This window comes from Oncorhynchus masou, chromosome 29, assembly GCF_036934945.1.
Source record: "Oncorhynchus masou masou isolate Uvic2021 chromosome 29, UVic_Omas_1.1, whole genome shotgun sequence".
Taxonomy (NCBI): domain Eukaryota; kingdom Metazoa; phylum Chordata; class Actinopteri; order Salmoniformes; family Salmonidae; genus Oncorhynchus; species Oncorhynchus masou.
The window spans coordinates 37418524-37442322 of record NC_088240.1 but is presented as its reverse complement, the minus strand read 5'-3'; the positions used below and the strand labels follow the sequence as shown (position 1 = coordinate 37442322).

Genomic DNA, 23799 nt, shown 5'->3' with positions numbered 1-23799 from the left:
AGATGGATGTATAAACTAACCACAGAGCATGAAAACATGAGCAACTGAACTTGTTTTTGAAGTTCCAGTGATGAGTTATCTGTTTAGTGAAGATTCCTCTCTCTGATCTGGTGATGGAACCGAGGTTTTGCTCAGGACAGCTGCAGAATACGGCAAAAATCCACTCTCGGATCTTTGCCCAGATGCTGTGCAGGTGAAATCAGAGTTGGTACTTCTGGAGCCTAGCGCACTGGCCGCTTGGCTGCTGTGACAACTGAGGCACGAGCATGGGCCAGTGGCTGATGGCGCGCTGACCGCGGCTGCACATGCTGCTGCTGCCGCTGCTGCTGATGCTGCCGCAGAGCTATTGAGGCCTGCGGGTGACTGATAAAGTCCTGGGTGCCTGAAGCCACAGAGAAGCTCTGGGCGTGAGTAAGGATGGGAGAGTGCACGGAAAGTATCGAGAGGGCGAATGGAGGTAGCGAAAGGTGACGATGCAGCACCAGACGCAGCTGCGGCAGCGGCAGCTGCTGTGACACCAACGTGCGGGTAATAGTGCAGAGGCATGTGGGAATGGAAAGGGTATGGTAGACTTCCGGTGGCTGCCGCGTGCGTCATCATGTAGGTGTAAAAACTTGGATCTGCTGGATGGGGCCAAGACATCGCCAAACGTTGCCTCTTATCCTTCATCCGCCTGTTCTGGAACCATACCTACAGACAGAGAATTATCATTCATGTTTAATGGGACCCTATTCTATCCAACCCGCCTGGTAGCACAGTATTTACGCAATACAAAATACCGGGTCGGCTCTCCATGCATTCTCCCAGTGTTCAGAATAGTCGGGTGTAGTATAACAAAGAACCTGCGTAAACATAGCTAATGTGCGTTTGATAGAATTATGGGTTTTAAACGTATAGGTCAATGTACACTTTTTTGTGAGTGTTTATTTTTAGGGACCCCTAAACAAATCAGCAAGTTGAAGAAATGAAGTCCAACGAAGTGCCTCTGACAGTGATTTTTCAGATTCATAGATTCATTTCAGATTCATTTCAGATTATATTCGAGTAGGCCACCTGCTCACATTGTGAATTACCATCGGATTAGTTTATACATTTGCTGTGTTCGTGTGTGTGTGTGTGTGTGTATGTGTGTGTGTGTGTGTGTGTGTGTGTGTGTGTGTGTGTGTGTGTGTGTGTGTGTGTGTGTGTGTGTGTGTGTGTGTGTGTGTGTATGTGTGTGTGTGTGTGTGTGTGTGTGTGTGTGTGTGTGTGTGTGTGTGTGTGTGTGTGTGTGTGTGTGTGTGTGTGTGTGTGTGTGTGTGTGTGTGTGTTTTGATACATGAATGTTGATCAGCGTGTGTATCTGAATGTAGTGTGCATCTGAATATAATTGCAGCCTAGTCTATAGTCCTAAATATTTGTGATACAATATTATTTTAGTGAATATATTAGGCACAGCTATATACATTAAAATATGCATATAAGAGAACATACCTTTATTGTAGTTTCAGGTAGATTCAGTGATGCGGCCAGTTCACATCTTCTGGGTCTTGAGACATAATTTTCCCTGTAAAACTCTTTCTCCAGTCTTCCTATTTGTTCTCTGGTGAACGCAGTCCGGTACCGTCTCGTCTCGGCATTTGACATGTTTGAGTTCATTCCATTGCCGTTATGATTGGAAAGGGAGGATGAACTTGTGTTGGAGCCTCCAGAATTATTGTCAGAAAACCCTTTAGGAAATAAATATGCAAAGTTATTTGATAGTTTCATGTAGGTTATATAAGAAGTTGCAATGTGTATGTTGGCTATTATACATTTCTTGATGTAATATGTTTTCACGCGAGACGATGCCTATGAAATAAATGACAAATTAACAAGCAATATTTCTGTAGCAATATCGGTGAAATATTTGAAAATGAAAGATACAATTATTAGCCAGTATTAGTTGTTGTATAAGCCTACATTATTATTATTGCTGTTGCTATTATTATCATTGTTATTACGATTATATATTTATTCTAATCCATTTTCCGTTTTAAGATATCATAGAATATACATTTCTCTGAAATGTTTTATTTCGTCAGTAAATCTTAATTCAGAGTGAATGTTACCTTTGTTGTTGTTTTCCTTATGTTGGCTCGGAGAGCGATGCGATGGGCATCCCACCTCCACGTCACTGTTCATATCTGAGTCTTGAGAAACTTCTGGGTATAAGTGAATTTTCTTTCTGCTTTCTGAGGATGAAATCTCCGCGGAAGAAGTATTCTCGCTGTTGTGGTGGGCACCGAAAATACTGTCGATTTCGAACTTGCCTTTGGTTGGAATATCCCCGAGACTTCCATGAAGCGAGGCGGAACTTATTCTCGGGCTTAGGCGACCACTGTGCTGAGAATTTTCGAGGGCCTCTAACACTGAATTTCCAGCGGAGTCTGACAGGTTCGAGAGCCTTTTCCCAGGCACGGGACTGTGCAGACCTCTCTCCATCAGAATCATCTCTTTTCTTATCCTCTCCATCATTAAGCCTTCTAGAAAGAAACACAATTTCCAGGGCTGGTGCTCCGATGAGTTGTGGCGGAGCTAATCCGCATTCAGCTCAGCAACTGTCTCTAAATAATATAACACCTTTTTATGAGCGAGACGGGGGAAAAAAAATTAAGAATGCCAATGCGAGCAATGAATGACTGTTTAAAATGACCCGTGCATCCTTTCTAGCCCAAAATGTAATTCATCAAAAAGTGGTTGCTGCTCGTCGTTAAGATGCGCGTGACGCTGCTCGAATGATCATTTATTGTAACAGGTTTATAAGCAAATAAATACGAGAAGGCTGTCAGTTGATGATGGAGGCGGCCTGCGGTCAGACGAATATATATCCAAGTGGAGAGGAAGAGGAGAAGTGAGGAGTGGAGCGCGTGTCCCTGGGTTGATCTGAGTCTGTTTAAGATTGCTCTTGGGTTTGGCCTCTGGGGTGAAATTGACAGTCTGATTAATAAAATGAGCGCGGCAACATTTCCCTCTTCATTTAGGAATATCATTATGCTTTGATTCTCTATTGTTTCTCCCTTCTGTTCTCTTTGCCCCTCAGTCTGTTTGTCTTTCTCTTTTATTCTCACTTTCTCCATCGATAATTTCACTGAGGCATTCTCGAATGATACATTATTACTGAAAGTTATTTTGTGAAATCCATTTGATAGCATTAAAATGCTAGATATGATCGTGATAATTCTGAACCGAATTTCACTTTTATGATCAGGTGAATTTGTCCTAATCATTTTTGCATGTTTGTTTTACATTCCTCACTGTAATAAAAATACATTTTGAGATCATCATTACACTATATTTTAAACAATGCAGATAACATAGGAAATTATAACATATGCTTGTGGTGTTAGCAGTTTCTTTAAAGGGGGCAATCTGCAGTTTCTACATGCATTTTTATACGTATAAATTAATTATACTGATTCTTGAAGAATATAACTAAATGCCTCATGAACTTAGTTCAACTGTCGTACCCATCATAACCCAAAATATAAGCGTGTTTTACTCCACTATTTGTAAACAAATCAAATTTAAACAAACACTGTATAGCCTCAAAACATGGTTAAAACTATAATTTTGATATTATGGATGGTTAGTCCTTGCATCCATAACCCTGTCTGAATTTGAGAGTGGTTCAATTATCCATCCCCATCCTTCTGCTTTTTACCCAAACAGTGGCAGGGAGTCGCTTTGTTATTGTTTCAACTACGAATTGACCCTTTAAGGTAGTCTTATACTATCCTCATTGCTTCAGTAGGCCCACGGAGTTAAATTATGCCTGACGAATACTCGTTTTTTTTCTTATGTATTTGTTATTTTCAATCGTGGAATAATGATGTGTAATTGTGCGAATTTAAACCCCTCCTGATAAAATATTACCTATTTTACTGCAGGTTTGGAGTTGTATTATAATCAGGCTTATTTTATATTATTTAGTGTCGTGCATATTTTAGAAATTATCCTATAGTCAAAGGTATATGTTGGACAGGCTGCATTTACATTGTGTTTTCTGTTATCAAAGGTTGTGGTATTAGCCTAATATAATATTAGTCTCCCGATGTGCTGCCTGTAGATCTCTATTATTTGAAAAACTCGATTTAATGTTAAGAATACATCGAGGTGATGCTCTGTCTCCTGAACAGTCTCAGATTTAGAGGGAGAATGCTCTTATAGCTAAGGTTATCGGGAATGGATATTGTATTCGGTAAGGTAATGTACCAGTGGGGCCTGGAAACGTCGTCTACGCGTCCTTTGGCGCCCCCCAGAGTTTCTCTGGATTATCACAACGCTTGAGGCGGAAGTCCTTGCCGGTGATGTACAAAGCTATACACTGTGTGATCCATCTATTGCTAAAATCATATGAACTAACCTTTTGGAGTCAATATGACGGGTTAAAAGAATTGTAGTCGCTCTGTACTGGGATTATTTTAAGCAATAAGGCCCGAGGGTTTGTGGTATATGGCCAATATACCACGGCTTTGGGCTGTTCATTAATACGACGCAATGCGGAGTGCCTGGATACAGCCCTTAGCCGTGGTATATTGGCCATATACCACAAACCCCAGAGCTGCTTTATTGCTAGTATAAACTGGTTACCAACGGAATTAGACCAGTAGAAATAGGTGTTTTGTCATAACCATGGTATACGGTCTGATATACCAAGGCTGTCAGCCAATCAGCATTCAGGGCTCAAACCACCGAGTTTATAATGAAAACTATGTCATATGGGCTTCTTAAATATTTGTAGAAGTGGAATGGGAATAAGGGTGTTCATTAAAAAACACAAACATTGTGGATATTTTGAGAAAAATTAAGTGGACTAGCTCAATCGTTGGAATTAGAATACCGTTTTTGGGGCTTAAACAATGAACAATGGCCGATTTCATTGATGCATGAATAGGCTATTATATCACCTGATATAGCTGTCATTTTGTCAGTATAAAAGCCATGTAGCCTTCGTGTTTTTCCTTTACGATCCATGAATAGACTATTATGTCACCTGAAATAGGCTAGCTGTCATTTGTTAGTAAAAGCCGTATAGAGTATTGTAACAATACTCAAATATAACAATTATTTATTCATGAAATTGCCTACAATTAAATAAATAGTATAATTATTGGTTGATTCATATTATGATGTGTTAATACAATCTGTAGTATTTTAATTTGTCAGACCAGAGCCATATTTATATCTAAATATATACTCTGTCAGATTTATTGTAGGCCTAGATGCATTAGCCGCCATGCTAATAGGTGGTTTCAGCGTTATCTTTTTTATTTTACACCTATTTAATTAACTTAGAATAAGGACCTTTATTCCCAAAGCTCTTAGCCTAGTGGTTAGAGCGTTGGACTAGTGACCGGTAGGTTGCAAGTTCAAACCCCCGAGCTGACAACCCGATGTTCTTCATTGAAAATTACATTTTTTTCTTAACGACTTCGAGTTGTGCTCTAACGTGTGTCTCACTGTAAAACTTGAGAGAAGTGAGACAGCAGATTTTGTCCACCTAACTTCAAGGACATCGTATATATATATATATATTTTATTTTTTTTTACTTTTTTTTAAACCTTTATTTAACAAGGAAAGTCAGTTAAGGCAGTAGTTTAAGGCCAGGTGTGGCTAACACGCTAGAACTGGCTTTTGACTTGGGTGGATACTCAGTCTGGTCTCCACAATTTAGGAATTCCTTTTACATGCAAACGGATAGAGCCATCTAGTGATGACTTTATACCATTGCAGGCTACCACCCTTAAGAGCGGGGTCTGTGTGGTTGAAGGTTTAGTCGTCTCCTATTCATTAGCTTAACAGAACGCAACCACTGTGCCCAAAACGGGAGACTCACAGCCAAAGCTCAAATTCGACATTGACTGAGTTGACCGGTTAGGAATTCAACTCGTTTTGAATATTCATAGACACGTATATTATGTTTGTGACACTGTTGTTGCCTTCAGAACCACGGGATATATGAAGGAACTATAACCGTCTTCACTTTTGAAGTGCAGCTACGATGTGTGTTGCATGAATCCTGTTTCAGACCTTTCCTTACACTCTTAGAAAAAACGCTTCCATATTGAACCAAAAAGGGTTATATCACTTGTTTTAGATATGAAACCCTTAAAAGTTATATATAGGACGCTTGTATATCGTTCTTTGATCATAACCCTAGGGATCCTTCTTCACTGAACCAACATTGGTTCCAGATAGAACCATGTATGGTGCCATTCATGAATTGTGGCTTCTAATGAAGAGTAATATTTCTAGCTAAGAATAGCCTACAATATATTAAACAATTAAATTATGGACAAAATAATACCAGCATAGTTTAGAGATTGTAATTATATAATTGCGGTAAAGAGATCAATGGAACGCAGACCCGTGGGATTGAAAAAGGAAGGCGGGATAACGCACATTCAACAAATCTGGGCCTCGTTTCACAGAGCCTTTGTAGCGTTAAGATCATCCTTAGAACCATATTACGGTGTATCTTTAGTAGTCGCTGTTTCTCAGAGCCTTCGTCAGTAACGTTGCTTTTAAAAACCTTCGCACCATCTACGAGTGAACCAGACTGCTTGTAAGAGCAGCCAAAATGCATCGTTTTATGTTTTTCTGCCTTTCTGCGTCACTTTAGTCATACATGAACAAAGCTAAACATAGAATCAATATGTTTAGGCTGGTAGGCAATCTGTCTGACTGTGACCGCGGATAACTTCAGAACGAAGTTGACTACAAATACAAAGTTGCCACAGTATTTGCAATTGTTACAAACAAGTGAAATATAAAATAATATGTTTCAAATGAAAAATTAGATGAAAATATAAGTACATGGCACTATAGGCCTATATTTAAATCATATTTAAATCATATTGCGTTGTATTTTTCCACGAGGGTACTGTCTGTAATAGGTTTAATGACGTGTGACAAGATTTGGGCAATGACGTGCGCAATCTGTGATTTAGCCTCGTGTATTATTATTGGATTAGCATAATAAGCCGCATCCATATTTGCAGCTACAGGTTGTAATATCTCGCTAGGAGCTGATCCGTTTTCAGTGTTGTGAAATAATTCTAATGTCAAGGTAAGATATGAGTGGAGAAGGCTGGGCCCAGTTTCCTTATAGTGACGGAATATAGGCTTAGAAGTGTTTTAACCATAGAGGTGCGTGGATAAAATCACTTGAGAAGCCAAGTCCCCACCCAAAAACATATTACAACCTATGTGTTGTGATAATTGCGTTGTTTGCTCTATAACCTGTTAATTCATATGCCTTGCGATTGTGATTTATAGGCCTAAAGGCCGAGACAATAAGAAGACACAGTGGCAGAATAAATTCAACCACACCCTTGTTTTATCAAAAAACCCGATAGCAACCTCTGTCCAGTGAAGTCCACAAAGCATATTGCATGTACAGTAACAGACTGTACATGACCTACAGCATGGTCAAGCAAGTACATTTTTCAGACGTTTTTGGACCACTAAACGACTATTGATTTAGAACCACAGAGTGTTACCGCAAGTCGCAAAGAAAACAGAAGCTGCCTCCACTATTCCAGCACCATTTCAACTTCAACATTTCAAAATCATGCTTAGTCGAATACAGTGACATCTAAAACATACCCAATACAATTTAGTCCAATCAACGTAAGCTAAACTAAATATGATGTGGTTGTCCATGGTTCTGATTTCTGTGTGCATGCGTGTGTGTGCGTGCGCGTTCGTGCAAGTAGAACAACATGTTGTCTAACCCTACATGCAGAGAAACGCCAATCTCATCCTCCTCTCTTTCATGTTTATGAAGCTGTTTATCACTCTGTCATACAGTACACGCTTTTATTTTTTTGTTGTCCTAGGCTACCTAGCTAAAATTCTTACTCGCTAGCCTAACTTCCATTCATGGGCAACATTAATAGTTAGCATTAGCCTTCTACATCTAGCTACATATTGAACTTCCATCCTCTCAGGACAGGGGTACAACAATGTATGAATTAACCTCTTAATGGTTGGATCAGAATCAACATTATAATCATTGACCAGTATGGACAATTAAGTAAAACCACTATCCAAATCACTATCCCCATCCATGGCTAATTTAGGAAAGGGCTCATTTTAGCTAGCTGGCTAGCTAGCCAACGGAGGAGAACAACACCATGAGATGCAACAGTTCAAGTTTTTCTGTGAATGACTTATGCTCTCAATGGGATTTGATAGGAGTGACGCCAAATCCAAGTTTGCTTCCCTTGACACTTTTTTTTGTGCGCCAGGACCATTCATAGCTGAGCTCGCGAAGTTTAGCTCAACGCTGATTGTCACATGTTTTATATATTTTTTGTTAATTAAGGGAGACCAGATGCTCACTTGCTTCCCTTGCCTTCCATGCTGCGGACGGCAAGAATGTCATACTCGTTTGGACCAGACAGCATCAGATAGATGGCCTACACATAGAGAGACAGAGGGGCACTGTTTCGCTGGCTCAGATGCGTTCTCCTGTGAGATACATTCAGCCTCTAGCAAATTGAAGGAAAATTATGAAACACAGAGAGACAAAACATTATTTTTGTATGTTTGTATTGGTCCATGTTTTGGGGAAGCTTGACTTCCCTCGGGTTCCATGAATACACACTTACAGAAATCGGTGGTGGTAGTCAGTCGTTTTTAACTGTAATGCAGTTAATTGGCGATGATGACATCAAATCGAATATATTTTAATTTGCCACATGCACTGAATACAATAGGTGTAGACTTTATTGTGAAACGCTTACCTACGAGCCCTTTCCCAACAATGCAGAGTTAAAAACTGAGAGCATGAGCACAAAAAAACAACAACAAAATAGAAACACACAAAAAAAATCAATTAACGAAGCTATATACAAGAAGCACGTGTACCGAGTCAATGTGCTGGGGTATGAGTTGTTAAAGTGATTGAGGTAATATGTACATGTAGGTAGGGGTATAAGTCACTAGGCAATCAAGATAGATAATAAACAGAGTAGCAGCAGAGTGTTTGAAGAGTGAGAAAGTGTGTGTGTGTGTTTGTGTGTTTGCGTGTGTGTGTGTGTGTGTGTGTGTGTGTGAGTGAGTGAGTGAGTGAGTGAGTGAGTGTGTTTGTGTGTTAGAGTGTCAGTGTAGTATGTGTGAGTGTGTGGTAGAGTGAGTCTGCATAGAGCCAGTGCAAGAGAGTCTGCTCAAAATAAATAAAGGGGTCAATGCCAAATAGTCCGGGTAGTCATTTGATTAACTGTTCAGCAGTCTTATGGCTTCGGGTTAGGAGCTGTTCAGGAGCATTTTGGTCCGAGACTTGATGCTCCAGTACCGCTTACTGTGCAGTAGCAGAGAGAACAGTCTATGACTTGGGTGGCTGGAGTCATTGACAATTTTTAGTGCCTTCCTCTGACACCATCTGGTATCGAGGTTGTGGTTGGCAGGGAGCTTGGCCTCAATGATGTACTGGGCCGTACACACTACCCTCTGTAGCACCTTGTGGTTGAATACCAAGCAGTTGCCATATCAAGTGGTGATGCAGCCAGTCAAGTGCATGGTGCAGCTGTATAACTTTTTGAGGATCTGAGGGCCCATGCCAAATCTTTTCAGCCTCCTGAGGGGGAAGAGGTGTTGTCGATCCTTTTCATGACTGTGTTGTTGTGTTTGGACCATGTGATGTGGACACAAGGAGCTCTCAACCTGCTCCACTACAGCCCAATCAATGTGAATGGAGGCGTGCTTGGCCCTCCATTTCCTGTAATCCAGTATCAGCTCCTTTGTCTTGCTAACGTTGAGGGAGAGGTTGTTGTCCTGGCATCACACTGCCAGGTCTCTGACCTCCTCCCTGTAGGCTGTCTAATTGTTGCCTGTGATAAGACAGTGTGGCAGATGTGTTATTGCCTGCACTCACCACCTGGGGGTGGCCGGTCATGAAGTTCATGATCCAGTTGCAGAGGGAGCTGTTTAATCCCAGGTTCCTTAGCTTGGTGATGAGCTTGGAAGGCACTATGGTGTTGAACGCTGAGTTCAATAGAGATTGCATCATCTGTGGAACTGTTGAGGCGGTATATGAATTGCAGTGGGTCTGGGATGATGGTGTTGATGTGAGCCATGACCAGCCTTTCAAATAATTTTATGGCTACAGATGTGAGTGCTATGGGGCAATAGTCATTTAGACAGGTTACCTTGGCTTTCTTGGGCACAGGGACTATGGTGTAGGTATTACAGACTGGGTCAGGAAGAGGTTGAAAATGTCAATGAAGACACTTGCCAGCTGGTCAGCGCATAGTCTGAGTATGTGTCCTGGTAATCCGTATGGCCTTGTGACCTTGTGAATGTTAACCTGTTAAAAATCTTACTCACATCGGCTATGGAGAGTGTGATCACAGTCGTCTGGAACAGCTGGTGCTCTCATGAGCACCAGTGTTGCTTGCCTCGCAGAGAGCATAGAAGGCATTTAGCTTTCGTCACTGGGCAGCTAGAGGCTGGGTTTCCCTTTGTAAAAGACATGAATGTGTATTGGGACTGACATCCACTCAAGCATTATACTCAGATATTTTACCTCAACATAGTGTTGAATACACATATAAATAATAGTAGACAAAATTTGATGGGGGACAACAGAGGTGTCATGCCCATAGGGGGCACAGGGGCACTTGTCCCCTCAGATTTGTCCTGTTAAAATAATAATAATAACCAATATATTTTTGTAATACTACTAGCCACTTAGCAATTTTATGAAGTTGGCTTTAGCTAGTCAAGATAGGTTCCCAATCTCCCAACCCTATAATTAGTTACCAATCAAGTTAGTTAGACAAGCTAGCTACTCTATCTTAGCTGGCATGCCTGCTGGCAAGGTTGGTAGACTTTAGAAAATGAAATGTACTGAATAAGACTCACATTCCTTTCAATCCTTTACCCAGATTTCAGCCTGGATGCAGCGAAGCATATTTAGTTTATTTAAAAAGAAACACCAGTCAGGAGGATACAGACAGTGGTATGCAGAGATATGCAGAAAAAAAATGTTTTTACATAGAATTAAATCGAATGAGTATGACTCTAGATTGCAGGAAGAAGCTGTTTCAGGTTTTTGAAAAATTCAAAATTCTCAAATTTACGGACCGGGGGCGTAGCACCCCTACTGACCACCCCCCAGTCATCTTCAAGTATTTTGTGCCCACTCAGATTTTTGGGATGCATGATGCCCCTGGGGGGAAATGAGGACATCTGGGATCTTTCCCCCACAGCATCTTTCCCAAACGCGTTTAAATGGCATTTCCATTGTTTTGGTCGAGTTCCATTGACATCTTTACCTCATCTATGCAAACATACTGTAGTTTGGAAATATTCACTGATGGCCAGGGAGGGATCTTTGTTTGAATGATAACCTATGTCAATCTTGGTACCAACTCTGGCAGACTTCTTTACGAAACAGTAGGCCTACAGTAGCTTATGAGTTGTTGCCTGGCTGGTTCCGAAGAAGAAAAAAAATGAGCAAAATCACGAGTTCATCTGCTAGAATGAAGACAAAATGCCACGCAGATACAGTATAATTATTAGGATGTAGAAGAACAATTTACATGCAGTTGTTGTCAGCAGCAGTAGAAAGAGAGATCCTCTGTCTCTGATAGGTGGGTTACTGTCAGACAGCAAAACATAGATACTATTTTAAAAGTAATGTAGGCTAATGATTAACTAGGCAATTGAATCAACTAGACTTATTACAAATAATTTACTATAAACAATTTAGATAGCTACGTACCTCCTTTCAGTTAGCCCATTGCCCACCACGTGTGTTCAACAGAGGTCAGCAACAGTAATGCCTTCATGAAACATAGTTCCCTCATCTGGCTCAACACTGAATTACTGAAATAAAGTACCAATTAGATCATTGATAATGTCATGATGTAGTCAATAGCTTTATTTGGCATATTCAATAACAAACATGTACATTTATTTGTAATAGTTAGCTAGCTAGCTATCTTCTAAAGTGGCTAATTAAAGTAGCCTATCTCATAAGCTTTTTCCTGTCTAGCGTCAGCTGATTCTGAAATAACCTTATCTACCTAGCTTTTAGTTCATTATATGATTATGGCCCAATGTGTTTCAATTAAATAATCAACTTTCCTTAACTTAATAAATGTAAAAATTACGTGTATATTGGTAGGGTATTTGCAACAACCTTGCTTTTGCGTCTTCATGCTGGAATGGCCGTTGATGCCTATATAGAACGCCATTATTTTTGTTTTAATCTAAGAGTGTGTACTTTTATTAAACACATTATTTTCTCTTGCTTCTATGTAGCATTTAGTTTGCAACAGCAGAGGTTTGTATGCACCTTGCTGTCTGCCACTTAGACCTCGGCAACAATGTTGCAAAATATGATTTCGATCTCCCCCTGCCTGTTTCCGGACGAGACAGCTAGCCTTTTTTCTGACCAGGAGAAATCACGCAGCAGCATCATCAATATGGATATACCTGTCAATGCAAAACAACAACAACACTAAAACAAGTGAAAATGCAGCTAATTAGCTGTCATTTCAGAGTTTGATATGACTGTGTTAGCTTTTGTTTTCTGTTGTTGGCTAAAATCCACATTACACTCTGGGAAAGGGATGAAACCCTCAAGCTTCTTTGCCTTCAGGTTAATATATATAACCTTTTTTAGTAAAGGGGTCTTTCATCTCGTCAAAATAACCGAAAGGTTCTATATATAACCCCAAATAATATTTTTTTCGAAGAATGTACTTTATTTGAAAAATGCAACTTTGTGTGTCCACAGGCTTTTAGATGGGGGAAATGTCTACCATCAGGCCTACATTGTTACGTCCAGACAACAAGTTCAAGAGTGATGTTCAAGTGCAATAGCGTTTCCATTTTGTGCTAATTGGTCAATAGGCTTTTGAATCAGTTGAGTGTCTTTACTGACTATTTACTATTTGGTGTAAACTTGAGCAGACTTAGGCCTAGGGTACTGGTTTCTACTGAAATTGTATATTGCATAAATTCATTTCTAAGACTTAATTTAAATTATTTGCTGATTATTCATTATAGAGTGACATGGATGTCAAGATTTGTATAAGGATCCAATAATTGTTTAAAGGACATGATTATATTACTACAATTTTAGAATATGGGCCTATTTATAGAGGAGTGGTAGACTTATATTCTTGTTAGACTCCTATTTCAATCAAATGTTGGCACCGTGGTTTGTGGGGTAGGACAAAACTACCCCCAACGAAAGAAAACTATATCCAATAGCCACTTTAAGTTAAACATATATTATTGGTCGTAAAAATGTGAAGGCCTATATGTGATCATTGTAGCCTATAACAATCATTAATTGTATTTAACACGAAGTTAAAAAGGTGTTAAGGCATATATTGCTAAATTATGGAATTATTTTGAATATACCATAGTGACGTTTCTCATTATAATTACATGCAAATATGTTGATATAAACATTTCAAGAATAACTAAGGAAGTCGATACAAAGCCTGCAACAGTTTTCAAATGTAGACTCCTCCCTGCATGTTTAACAAGTGGACATACGTATACAGATATACGTTGTCAGATAATAATGTCTATTTTTTCTGTTCTGGTTTTGTTCTTTTGTTCAATTTAGGATTTATTTCACCCGTGAAAATGATTGGATTGGTTCACCCGTGGGAAAATATCAGGAGTTGGCAACGATAACATTATAAATGGAATTGTAGGCCTATATTTTCAGTGAAATAAAAGCTGACATGGATACAAAAACATTGGCTATTGTTATATTTGTTAACAAAACCGTCGTTAAGAAGACATTTTTTGACGCTATAAGCATTGCCTATTTGATATTCAAGTGTATTAACGTTTTTTTCTTTCATTGATCATTTTGGAATCCTGCGTATGCTGTTATATGTTTAACATTCTCCAATATTTTACAAATATTCTTGCCCAAAACAAAACCACAATAGCCTAGTACTCAGAAGATCCACGAGCCATATATATTTGCATGTCACGTGAAAGCAACTGACCAACCACATTTAGTTGTCACAGTTCTGTAATCAGTCAGGCAAAAAAAAACGAAAAGGTTATTTGTATTCATCCTTGCTTTGCATTCATGCACTGCAAAGCAATACGTTCTGGATCTGAGGGGACTATGTGAGGTTTTCACCGAGAAAAGTTGCTTTGGCAGTTCGTCAAACTGAAATGGAGGGCTTGGGAGATAATATCATTTCTGTCCATCGCAGAAGTTTTTATTCCACTGCTCCCAGGACTAACCCAAGCCGGTCTGTACCAGGAGTAACGGTATACACAATTTCGGACAAACCAAACTCTTTTGGCTTAGAATCTCTTAAACCATATTCACCTCTTTCTACAGTAGCCACAAATGCGTCACTCACATTTGGTTGTCATTTGGGGAGCAGTTGTTATGGTTGCACAATCCCTGACAGCAATCTATTCCAACAGGGTGTGATGAAACCTACTTCTCAGGCGTCACTATCTGGACACTCATCAGATAAACCAATGCATTTCTCAGGGGTTTCAAGTTCCAACATACACTGCAGTGAAATGCAGTCCAGACTGAGAGACTTTGGAAATGTTTACCAAGGTCTTTACCCAAGAATCCCTGGATACATTGATGTACCTGTTGTAACAAGGGCTGGTCCTGGAGATCCGAGGCATGAGGCCTATCAGCAATTGAACTGGGCTAATAGTTGGAGCAATCCACTGTATTATGCCAGAGAACAGAAGCAGGGCTCGCAATTCTGGAAGTCATTCCTCACAGGTCGGTTATATCTTCTGTAACCTCTTTTTTTAACTATTATTTCACCCACTTGCATTTTAGTCTGTTTTTAATTGACTTGTTCAGTTTAGCCCAACCGAGGAATCCATAAGAATAATAAACAAAGTCTATGCAATAGCCTGAGGAAAACAAAACTGCGAATCAAATATTGACTTTCGATGTAACTTCACGTAGCCTATGTTTTTATTTTTTTTGTCAGTGAACGTCCTACACATAAAGACCACACTATTAACTGTAAATTACGTTTAGTGGTAATTTGTTTTCCTCTTCTCGAAACACGAACTGTCTTCTTGTTCCATACTTGTAGAGGAAGCAGTAATGAACCAGCCAGATGTCTGCACTTCATACCGACGTGGGAGGAAGAAACGGGTGCCCTACACGAAACTACAGCTCAAGGAACTTGAACGAGAGTACACCATTTGCAAGTTTATTACCAAGGAGAAAAGACAACGGATAGCTTCTTCCACCAACTTGTCTGAGAGACAAGTAACAATATGGTTTCAAAATCGTCGTGTCAAAAACAAGAAGCTTATGTCAAAAGATAGAGACCTTGAAACTTTCTCTTGATTTTTTTATTTCACCATTTATGAAATGCTGAATTGTCTCAGGTATTAGTCTCAATATTTAGGTAAATATTTATATTCATGTGTTATAATGTGTGCTGACTGATAGATTAAGCTGCTGTCAATTGTTTAGAGCTATATTAAATCATATATTCTGATGTTGAAATTGTATTTGTACAATTCTGATTTTTTTTTTCCTGCTCTTTACTTAAACTTTTGTAGGTCAAATTCCAAGTATATTGTAAGAATATAAAATCTCCTAGATGTATTTTAAAGATTGGTCTACATTTGGGGTCCGTTTCCCCAGACAAAGGTTAAGGCTAGTCCTGGACAACAACAAAAAAAAAATCTTAATGTAGAATCTCTATTGACAGTGATTCTCAATGTAGATTCTCCATTGACAGTGCTCGTCCTGGACTAATAAGCAGTCTCAATGGAGAATCTCCGTTATGGAAACATTTGTTTCAAGGTCAAAGCTTATTCGAAAAAGTTACGTATTTTGTGTTGATCAGGTAAAATATGTTTGCCAAAGCAAATGGTGAATTAGGTATGATTGGGTGAATAAAATATAATCATTTCCCGACAATCATTGTTTTTTTCCCCTCATATTTCTAAGACGTATCAAATCCGTTCTTAAACACTAAGTGTGCTTGTCATGTATATGGTCTAACAACATTCCAATTTTAGCAATGTGGCTGTGAGGGTATGCAGTCCTATAGGCCTATATACTTGCACGTAAGCCTACTTAAAGTTGTGGGATTAGGCCCCTTTGATCACATCATTTCAAATATATAGTAATATTTTATTTGTTGTGTAACGGATATAAAGCAAACATTCAACTCAAACGAGACATTTCCACCACGCAGAATTAGCTGAATGTTTACAATCAGGTCTTACTAATTACACATAGGCTACTATATAGGGTCTAAGAGAAAGTCATATCAGTATGTAGGCCATCGAGGGAACCAATTCCATAATTCCACTAGAACTGCGGGTGTTTATCAATAAGTAGGCTTAAGGTCTATATCAATCTAATTTATCAATCAATCAAAACAATTTCATGATCATTGTTTGTGACAATTTTATATACATTTTCATTCTGACCTATTGTATATACTATGCTCTCACTCAAAGGAATGAATTGCAACTATTCATGGACTTGTTTCGCCATCTACTGGTTTCAGCACGCAATTTCTCCACAAGAGAGATTTTCTTTAAAACAAATTAACTGAATTGAAAAACAATTTTATTGCGAATAAAATTAACAAGTTGATTGAAAATCGTTATATTCTATATGCTGAAAAAATCATAGTCGGTTTGGGGACTTTTTTAATGAAAATATAACAACCTACCATTTGGTGTGAGCGTAACATTCACCCACCCACGGAGGCACAGAAAACGACTAGAGTTCATATAAAACATACGTCTGAACTTAAGTTTTTAGTGCTGTTGGCTATTATCTTACGGAGTGATCCACCCACATCAAAAGTTGCATGCCTTATCTTTTAAGAAAGGACATCAGAGGCGATTCTTTGTTGTAAATCCGCGAACAATCGTCTCTGCCAAGAAACTACACCAAACATGCACTTGGACTTGTTTTTGCTTAATCTGAGCTCTCTGGACATTGACCTTGAACTATACCAATATTAAACGCTTTCAGTAAAACGTTGGTTTTTGCAATATGCGTACAATATATTGTGGTCCTTAGTTTCTAAGAGTGGCTAAAAAGAATGACGTTTTAGGGTATTCTTAAATTTACTAGACTCGTAAAAGATGGGAGGCCACGCTGTCGCCTTTCTTTCCGGAGACGGAGCGTTTACAAATGTCATTTCTCGAGTCCGAAGATCCTGGCTGTCTAGCTTTGCTGGGAAAACTAAAGGATAAGTATTAGTTAGCCTAGGTAAGATGACTGATCTAGATATGTGTCAAGGGCCAGTATGAAAACAACAGTTTAGAGTATGCTATGCTAATATCGATATTATAGGAATCGGGAAGCTAGTAATTTATCTTGTGAAATTGATAACAATATATATTTATGTAGTCTAGTCTAATCCAGTTGCTTACATATTTATAACCAGGGTTGTAAATTAAAAGTATAAAAAGGGGAAATGTCTTTACTGTAGCCTATATGTCAAGAGATAATAGCCTGAAAGTGTGAACAAAAAATCCGTTCATATAATTTTTCATTTATAAAAAATGAATCATAGCGTATAGGCCCAAAAATAATTTGTATTTGTCAGATGGCACAAAGGGTAGGCTAAATAAGACTATAGTAGGCTATCTATTATTATTTCCAATATAGTTATTCGTTCCTTATTATACTATGGTCTTCTCAGAAGCAATTCATTTAAAGGTAGGCCTATGTTTTGTTTGAACCATTGCAGGGCTATTTTTTGTGTGTTACTTTCAATACACTAAACTGTTACTAAACTGTAGAGGGGTATGTGTAGACCTATATCCATGAATTGTGAACCGGGGAAGAATCGTTCGTTAGTAGAATTAGTATTATGGCTTTGAGATTGTATGAAAAAAAGAATACCGCATAGCCTATAATATAGTGGAGGTTATTGGACTTGTAGCAGCCGTACCTGTCTGTCAATCGTCAATGACTTGTGAGCCCTATAGATCGTTTTAGGAATAGCCTTCACAGAAAACTATCCATATCTCCATATGTCCACTATCCATATGTCCATATGTCCACTATCCATATGTCTATGTTAATCTTGGTTATTTTATACGTTTTTGTTTACACTGCTGCCTTATAATTGTAGCTAAATCTTAGTCACTTCACATAGACCAGCCCTGTTAGCTATATCATCTCTCAACTTGAGCATGTTTTGCGTAAATTACATTGTCTTGCATTGAACATATAGTCAATTGTTTTTCAATTATAACAATAATCAGTATCATCATAGTTCAGCAACCTAGCAACAGTACCTTATAATAACATATTGGCATTGAAAACGATCTCTTTGATTTTGATAGAGCCATCTAACCAACACCTTTCCATTTGACGATACTGTATATAATTTCTCTATGAGAATAACACTCCCAGTTGTATTTCTCATATAGGCTATGTATTTTTTATCTTACTCTTGCATAACATTACCTTATGGAATATCTTGCCTTGCAGTATTAAGGCCAAGGGTGGGACTGAACAACATGTTTTGCATATCACGTGACACTGTATGAGCAAATCAACAATTACCTTCCCTTTATTCATTAGGAGTCTCTAAAAAGGGTTGTAAGAAGCGTTTGAGAGAGCTCCATGGAAATGTGTGAGCGCAATCTTCTGAATTCTGGCTATGTTGGTTCTTTGTTGAATTTTCCTACCCCGGAGTCGTTATATTTTTCCAACCTGCGGGGCAATGGAGCTCATCTCTCTGGGCTGCATCAGATTTCCTACAACAGACGAGAGGTGTGCTCGCTCCCGTGGACTTCCCCAAGTTCGTGCACATCTCCGCCTCAGAGCCGCGCCTTCAGTGGCTACTCTCCGCCGTTTCTATCAAATTCAGTCCCTGTAAATACTAATCCCAACAACCACAACAAGGGACCACTTGACGAGTCCAATAAATACTACTTTCAGGATGTAAACCACAAGCCAGAAGAACCTGCTAGACATGCGCAGGCCTTTTCTGGTGAACATGGAGTTATCAATTTCGGTAGCTCAAAATATGAATTTTCGAACTTGGATAGACGGTCACATAATTCCGGGGCACAACACGAACTGAATCCCACCAACCAGGCAAGTGCAACCGGCTTCAAGCAGTCGGCCCATTCAATTCCCACAATTCAACCATCTTCAAGTAATGCAGGTGCCAGGGCGTCATTTTCTCATGGTAAGATACTTCTAACGGTTTCTAAACTGTATGTTGAGACTATTTATTTCACCTCCAAATCATAGTTCTTGTTTTGTTATATTTGATGTTTACACAATGATAATTGCAGACCATGCCTACATACTTCTGGATTCTCGAAAATATCATTTAGTTTTTTTTACCAAGTGTGGGAGATCCACAAGTGTATCCACAAGTTACTAAGGACTGTTTTTTTTCTTTCTCCAGATGCACCCTGGTGCTCTTCACACGTGAAACCCAGAAAAAAGAGAAAACCATACACAAAGCCACAGCTTGCTGAACTTGAGAACGAATATATGATGAACGAGTTCATAAACAGGCAAAAAAGGAAGGAACTCTCTGAAAGACTGGACTTGAGTGATCAACAAGTCAAAATATGGTTTCAGAACCGCAGAATGAAAAAGAAGAGGCTGATGATGCGTGACCATGCATTTTCCATGTACTGAGAGCCTTGGGTCTTGATAATGACCTCGTGTGGCTCCGGTTCAGACAAGCGCAGCCACTTCAATCCTCTGTCCTGAGCCACTGATCTTGGCAATATAGTTATAGGCCTATCATTTATTTTTATTTTAAGAACGATTTATTGTATATTTTGGATGGTTATACAAACAACTGAGCTTGTGAATTGTTGTTACTATTGGCCTTGTATTATTAGGTAGTTGGTGATGAAGAAAGCATTATTTATTTTCTGAAAGTCACGTATTGAACTTGTGTTTGTAAAGCATGCGATTTAGGTCAATACGATACTTCTAGGCCTAATGATTTTATTCAACGACTCACACACTATATCTGAGCGTATAATAAGGTATGTCAATGTCAATGGATGATTGTTTTTAATATAGGCAGGCTATGCAAGCGTTCATTTTTTTTCTTTTTTTCTGGGCAATGAATGTTATTTATAATTGAATCTTAATACATGTATAAGTTATGTAGACTTATTGTATTGACGAAATACACAATGATTATACGGTTAGAAATGTATATTGCTCATATCTGTGATCAGTCCTTCTACGAGGCCTTCACAATTGCTCGTCCAAGCTCAAGTTCGTGTTTTTTGTCGGTGGAAAAATGAACCATGAAATGTGTTTTGGATTATATATTTTTTTTAAATGTGTTTGCATGTCTATCTAATTCAACACAATAAATGTGTTTTTGTCTTATTTTTTTGGTGTGTTCGAGTTTACGTAATGGTGCATAACGCAGCCTCCATTTTTCTGCTGCATTCAAGGCGGTTGGGTGGCTCTAGTATTCTCTGTAGGCCTATAACTGCATTGGGGGTCCAGTTTATGAATAATTAGAACAGTTTACTGGCACATATCATGTGTGATATTGGTATCGACGTTATATCGAAAAGCTACATATTTTACATCAATGCATACAATTCCATGACGACTTGGTGTACATGTATATGCAGGTACATGTGCACATTTGTGTTGACATTTGAGGCTACATACATTGCTCAAAATGCCACTATAACACTTGTGGTGCAATTTCATAATATCTGTCCAGCACGTCCACGTAGGGTATCATTTACTGCATAGTTAGGCCTATGTGGATTCCACTTAGTATACCGCAGTACCTACTGCTACGATTACATGTTTGTATTATCTATTTATTCAAGCGGCACATCGACACATATAGGCTAGGCTATTCCCGAAACAGACCTACAGGAATTGACTACTTACTGAATATGATCGCTCTCACTCCTTAGCCTATGACCTTTACCGCTTTGTTTGCTTGTAAATATTCAATTTAATAGCCTACCTTACACGAATTCATTGATTGTTAAATGTATACATGGTTTTGGGGTTTTCGAGGGAGTAACTTGTAGGATATATTCAGTGGTGGAAAAAATACCACTTGAGTAAAAGTAAAGATACCTCAATAGAAAATGACCCAAGTGAAAGTCCCTCAGTAAAATACTACTTGAGTCAAATTGTAAAAGTAGACTATTTGGTTTTAAATATAGCCTACTTAAGTATAAAAGGTAAATTAAATTGCTCAAATATACTTAACTATCAAAAGTAAAAGTATAAATAATTTCAAATTCCTTATATTAAGGAAACCAGATGGGACGATATTCTTGTTTTTCTAATTTACTTGTAGCCAGGGGCACACTTCAAAACTCAGACATCATCTACAAATTAAGCATTTGTTTTTAAAGAGTCTGCCATCTCAGATCCTTCAAAGCATTCGAAATGTAAGGACTGCTTTTGAGTGTCGGGGAAAATGTATGGAGTAAAACCTACATCAGTTTTTTAGAAATGTAGCGGAGTAAAAGTTGTTAAAAATATAAATAGTAAAATAAAGATACCTCCCAAAACTACTTAAGTAGTACTTTAAAGTATTTTTACTTGAGTACTTGAGTACATCACTGGATATATTGTCATCTCTAGTTGGCTATCAGGGACGCAGGAGGCTATAGGCCTAACTGTTATAAACAATCTAGCATTATTCCCAAAGCACACAAGCGCTTGAAATGCTTCAGAATGGCCTATAGCTAAACATTTGTTTTTAATGTTCCGTTATTTACCTTATGACTCTGAAATCATATTTGCTAGTTTACAATCCCATTGTTTTAATGCGATCAAAGGGGAATGGGGTGGCTTTTTGGTCCAGCAAGGTATTTTTATGCCAGATGACGTCTGCTCATTCTCTCAAGATAGGAGGGCGCCAAAACAAAGTTAAGGTCAAGTTAGTGTGTAATCTTGCGTTGCAAAATACGCACTCAAACTTATTTTGGCATGAAAACAACAACAATCAAATGATTTTTGTTTATGTGTGCTTTAAAGTCGTGGTATTTGCAAGAAGGAATCTATCTATTTGATGACACATCCGCATGAGACGGGCGTGAAAACAAGGCCCAAATCGCCCATTTTGTCTACAAGGACCGTTTTGCAGGTTACTCATTGTTGCGTTGTCAACCAACCTGTATTCATTGCCAATGCAATCTCTTTTGCATTATGCTACTGTTGGTAGTATAGGACTAGATAATGTTGTTTTGATATAGTTAGTACATGGGTAGCATGTACATACAGTACTCTCTGCTCTTTGTGTAGATCCCAGTTTTTGGAAATTCTTTCTGGGTAATTTGTGCGTAATTACTTTTTAACATTGTATTAATTCGTGTGTTTCACGGTTTATTTTTCACTGGAAGATTAATAGAAATAAGGATAATTCACTGTAGTACAATATATAGAAAAATAACACAAGCTAAACGCATTTCGGGGAGACTGAATGGAAAACGTGTCATTGCAAAAACATTTGCATTTGGGCCAAGTTTTTCAGTCCAAACAGCAACGCTCAAACATCATGTGTTATTATTGTTCTCAGGGTTATTGATATATGCTATAGCCTACTATGCTTTTCGTGTGTGTTTGAGGATCTAAATATATAACTTGTTACTTTTAGTGCCCCCCCAAAATAATTCAGTATTGTGTTCCTGTTCAACTACAAAATAAACCTGGGCCTTTCGAAAGAAACTTTGATTTTTTTGTGTAGATTTTTATCCGTGCAAATAATTAGAGATCTAATTAGTTAGGGATTTGAATGCTATACTGTTTACTTCCCTTTCACGTTATTTATATTATTTTATAGGCATATGTATTTCTATGCGTAAAGTGAAAAATTGTGTAACTTGAAAATGATACTCCTGTAGACTATCTTCTAAAATACTGTTGAAAGTAGGCTAGACATTTCTCATAATACGGTTTCAAAATGTCTAAAGCACAAAGTAATCGCCACCCACCATAGTGTTTTTCCTCCAACAGCTACAAGATACACTTAAACTAGAACACTTCCTTTTGTCTGTGCAATAAAATGATTTGAGTGCCGACGTTATTGGTGATTGCTTGGTGCACATCGTCTCAGACCGCAGACGGTCAAAGCCAGCAGAGATGTTTTGTACTTGGCAGTGCAAAGCCTTCCTGCAGCCAATCATGCTGATGACGCTTCTATTTTTAATTTACGTTTTGGAAGATCTTATCCGGACAACCACTAATTACATATGTACGAGGAAAATGAACGATTCTGGATTTGGGGCAAACAACCAGGTAAAACAATTCCATGTATCCCTTTTTCAGGCCTGGATATGTTTCTGAAATCGGAAAATACAAAAAAAATATGAATGCTCGGAGACGATATAGGGCCTGGAAATATAATGGAAGCGAGTCAAAATATAGTTGATATTGAAATCAGAAAAGTATATTTCCCCCACTTAGTCCTAATCTTTCTCTATAATTAAGTTGTCTTTATATGTCTCTCTTTCTTGTTTTCGTTCTCTACATGTTTTTATTTTCTACATTTCACCTTTTCTGTGTTTTTGGTATCCTATGTGGATTATGAAATATAATTTGAGATTAGGTTTGTGAAGTTTGTTTTGGTGCATTTTGTGTATTTGTTTGTATTGTTGAGGCACGAGCGTTAAAAATGTACTTTTGTTTTATCTATCCGTCCAAGTTATTACGCGCGTAACTTGTGCGTAATTGTAGGCTAATGTTAAAATTGTGAGTATAGTATTGGATGCGAAGTAGACTGTGCACGAGGGAACATTCTGTGCCCTTTAACTTGGACTCCAAGGGGAGGTCAACTACAAGT

General features: G+C 38.5%; 3 protein-coding genes across 3 annotated transcripts; 2 read left to right on the top strand and 1 right to left on the bottom strand.

The window, feature by feature from the left end:
* Positions 1-31: 31 nt before the first annotated feature.
* evx2 (even-skipped homeobox 2) lies at positions 32-2496 on the bottom strand. The gene is made up of 3 exons (XM_064947104.1): positions 2091-2496; positions 1474-1709; positions 32-690 (listed from the first exon to the last, which is right to left on the bottom strand). Exons 1-3 carry the CDS (start codon positions 2494-2496, stop codon positions 76-78), a joined length of 1257 nt encoding a protein of 418 aa, XP_064803176.1. The 3' UTR covers positions 32-75.
* An 11689-nt stretch (positions 2497-14185) lies between these two features.
* hoxd13a (homeobox D13a) lies at positions 14186-15852 on the top strand. Its single transcript, XM_064947103.1, has 2 exons — positions 14186-14765; positions 15091-15852. Exons 1-2 carry the CDS (start codon positions 14186-14188, stop codon positions 15348-15350), a joined length of 840 nt encoding a protein of 279 aa, XP_064803175.1. The 3' UTR covers positions 15351-15852.
* Positions 15853-18601: 2749 nt separating this feature from the next.
* LOC135521170 (homeobox protein Hox-D12a-like) lies at positions 18602-20319 on the top strand. The gene is made up of 2 exons (XM_064947102.1): positions 18602-19185; positions 19411-20319. The coding sequence occupies exons 1-2, from the start codon at positions 18615-18617 to the stop codon at positions 19647-19649; spliced, it is 810 nt and encodes a 269-aa protein (XP_064803174.1). The 5' UTR covers positions 18602-18614; the 3' UTR covers positions 19650-20319.
* Positions 20320-23799: the final 3480 nt, after the last annotated feature.

Coding starts and splice junctions, on each gene's coding strand:
- evx2 (XM_064947104.1), bottom strand. CDS start 2,496: ATGATGGAGAGGATAAGAAAAGAGATGATTCTGATGGAGAGAGGTCTG. Junction 1,710..2,090: donor TAAGGAAAACAACAACAAAG/GTAACATTCACT, acceptor TATTTCCTAAAG/GGTTTTCTGACAATAATTCT. Junction 691..1,473: donor TACCTGAAACTACAATAAAG/GTATGTTCTCTT, acceptor CTCTGTCTGTAG/GTATGGTTCCAGAACAGGCG.
- hoxd13a (XM_064947103.1), top strand. CDS start 14,186: ATGGAGGGCTTGGGAGATAATATCATTTCTGTCCATCGCAGAAGTTTT. Junction 14,766..15,090: donor CTGGAAGTCATTCCTCACAG/GTCGGTTATATC, acceptor CCATACTTGTAG/AGGAAGCAGTAATGAACCAG.
- LOC135521170 (XM_064947102.1), top strand. CDS start 18,615: ATGGAAATGTGTGAGCGCAATCTTCTGAATTCTGGCTATGTTGGTTCT. Junction 19,186..19,410: donor CAGGGCGTCATTTTCTCATG/GTAAGATACTTC, acceptor TTCTTTCTCCAG/ATGCACCCTGGTGCTCTTCA.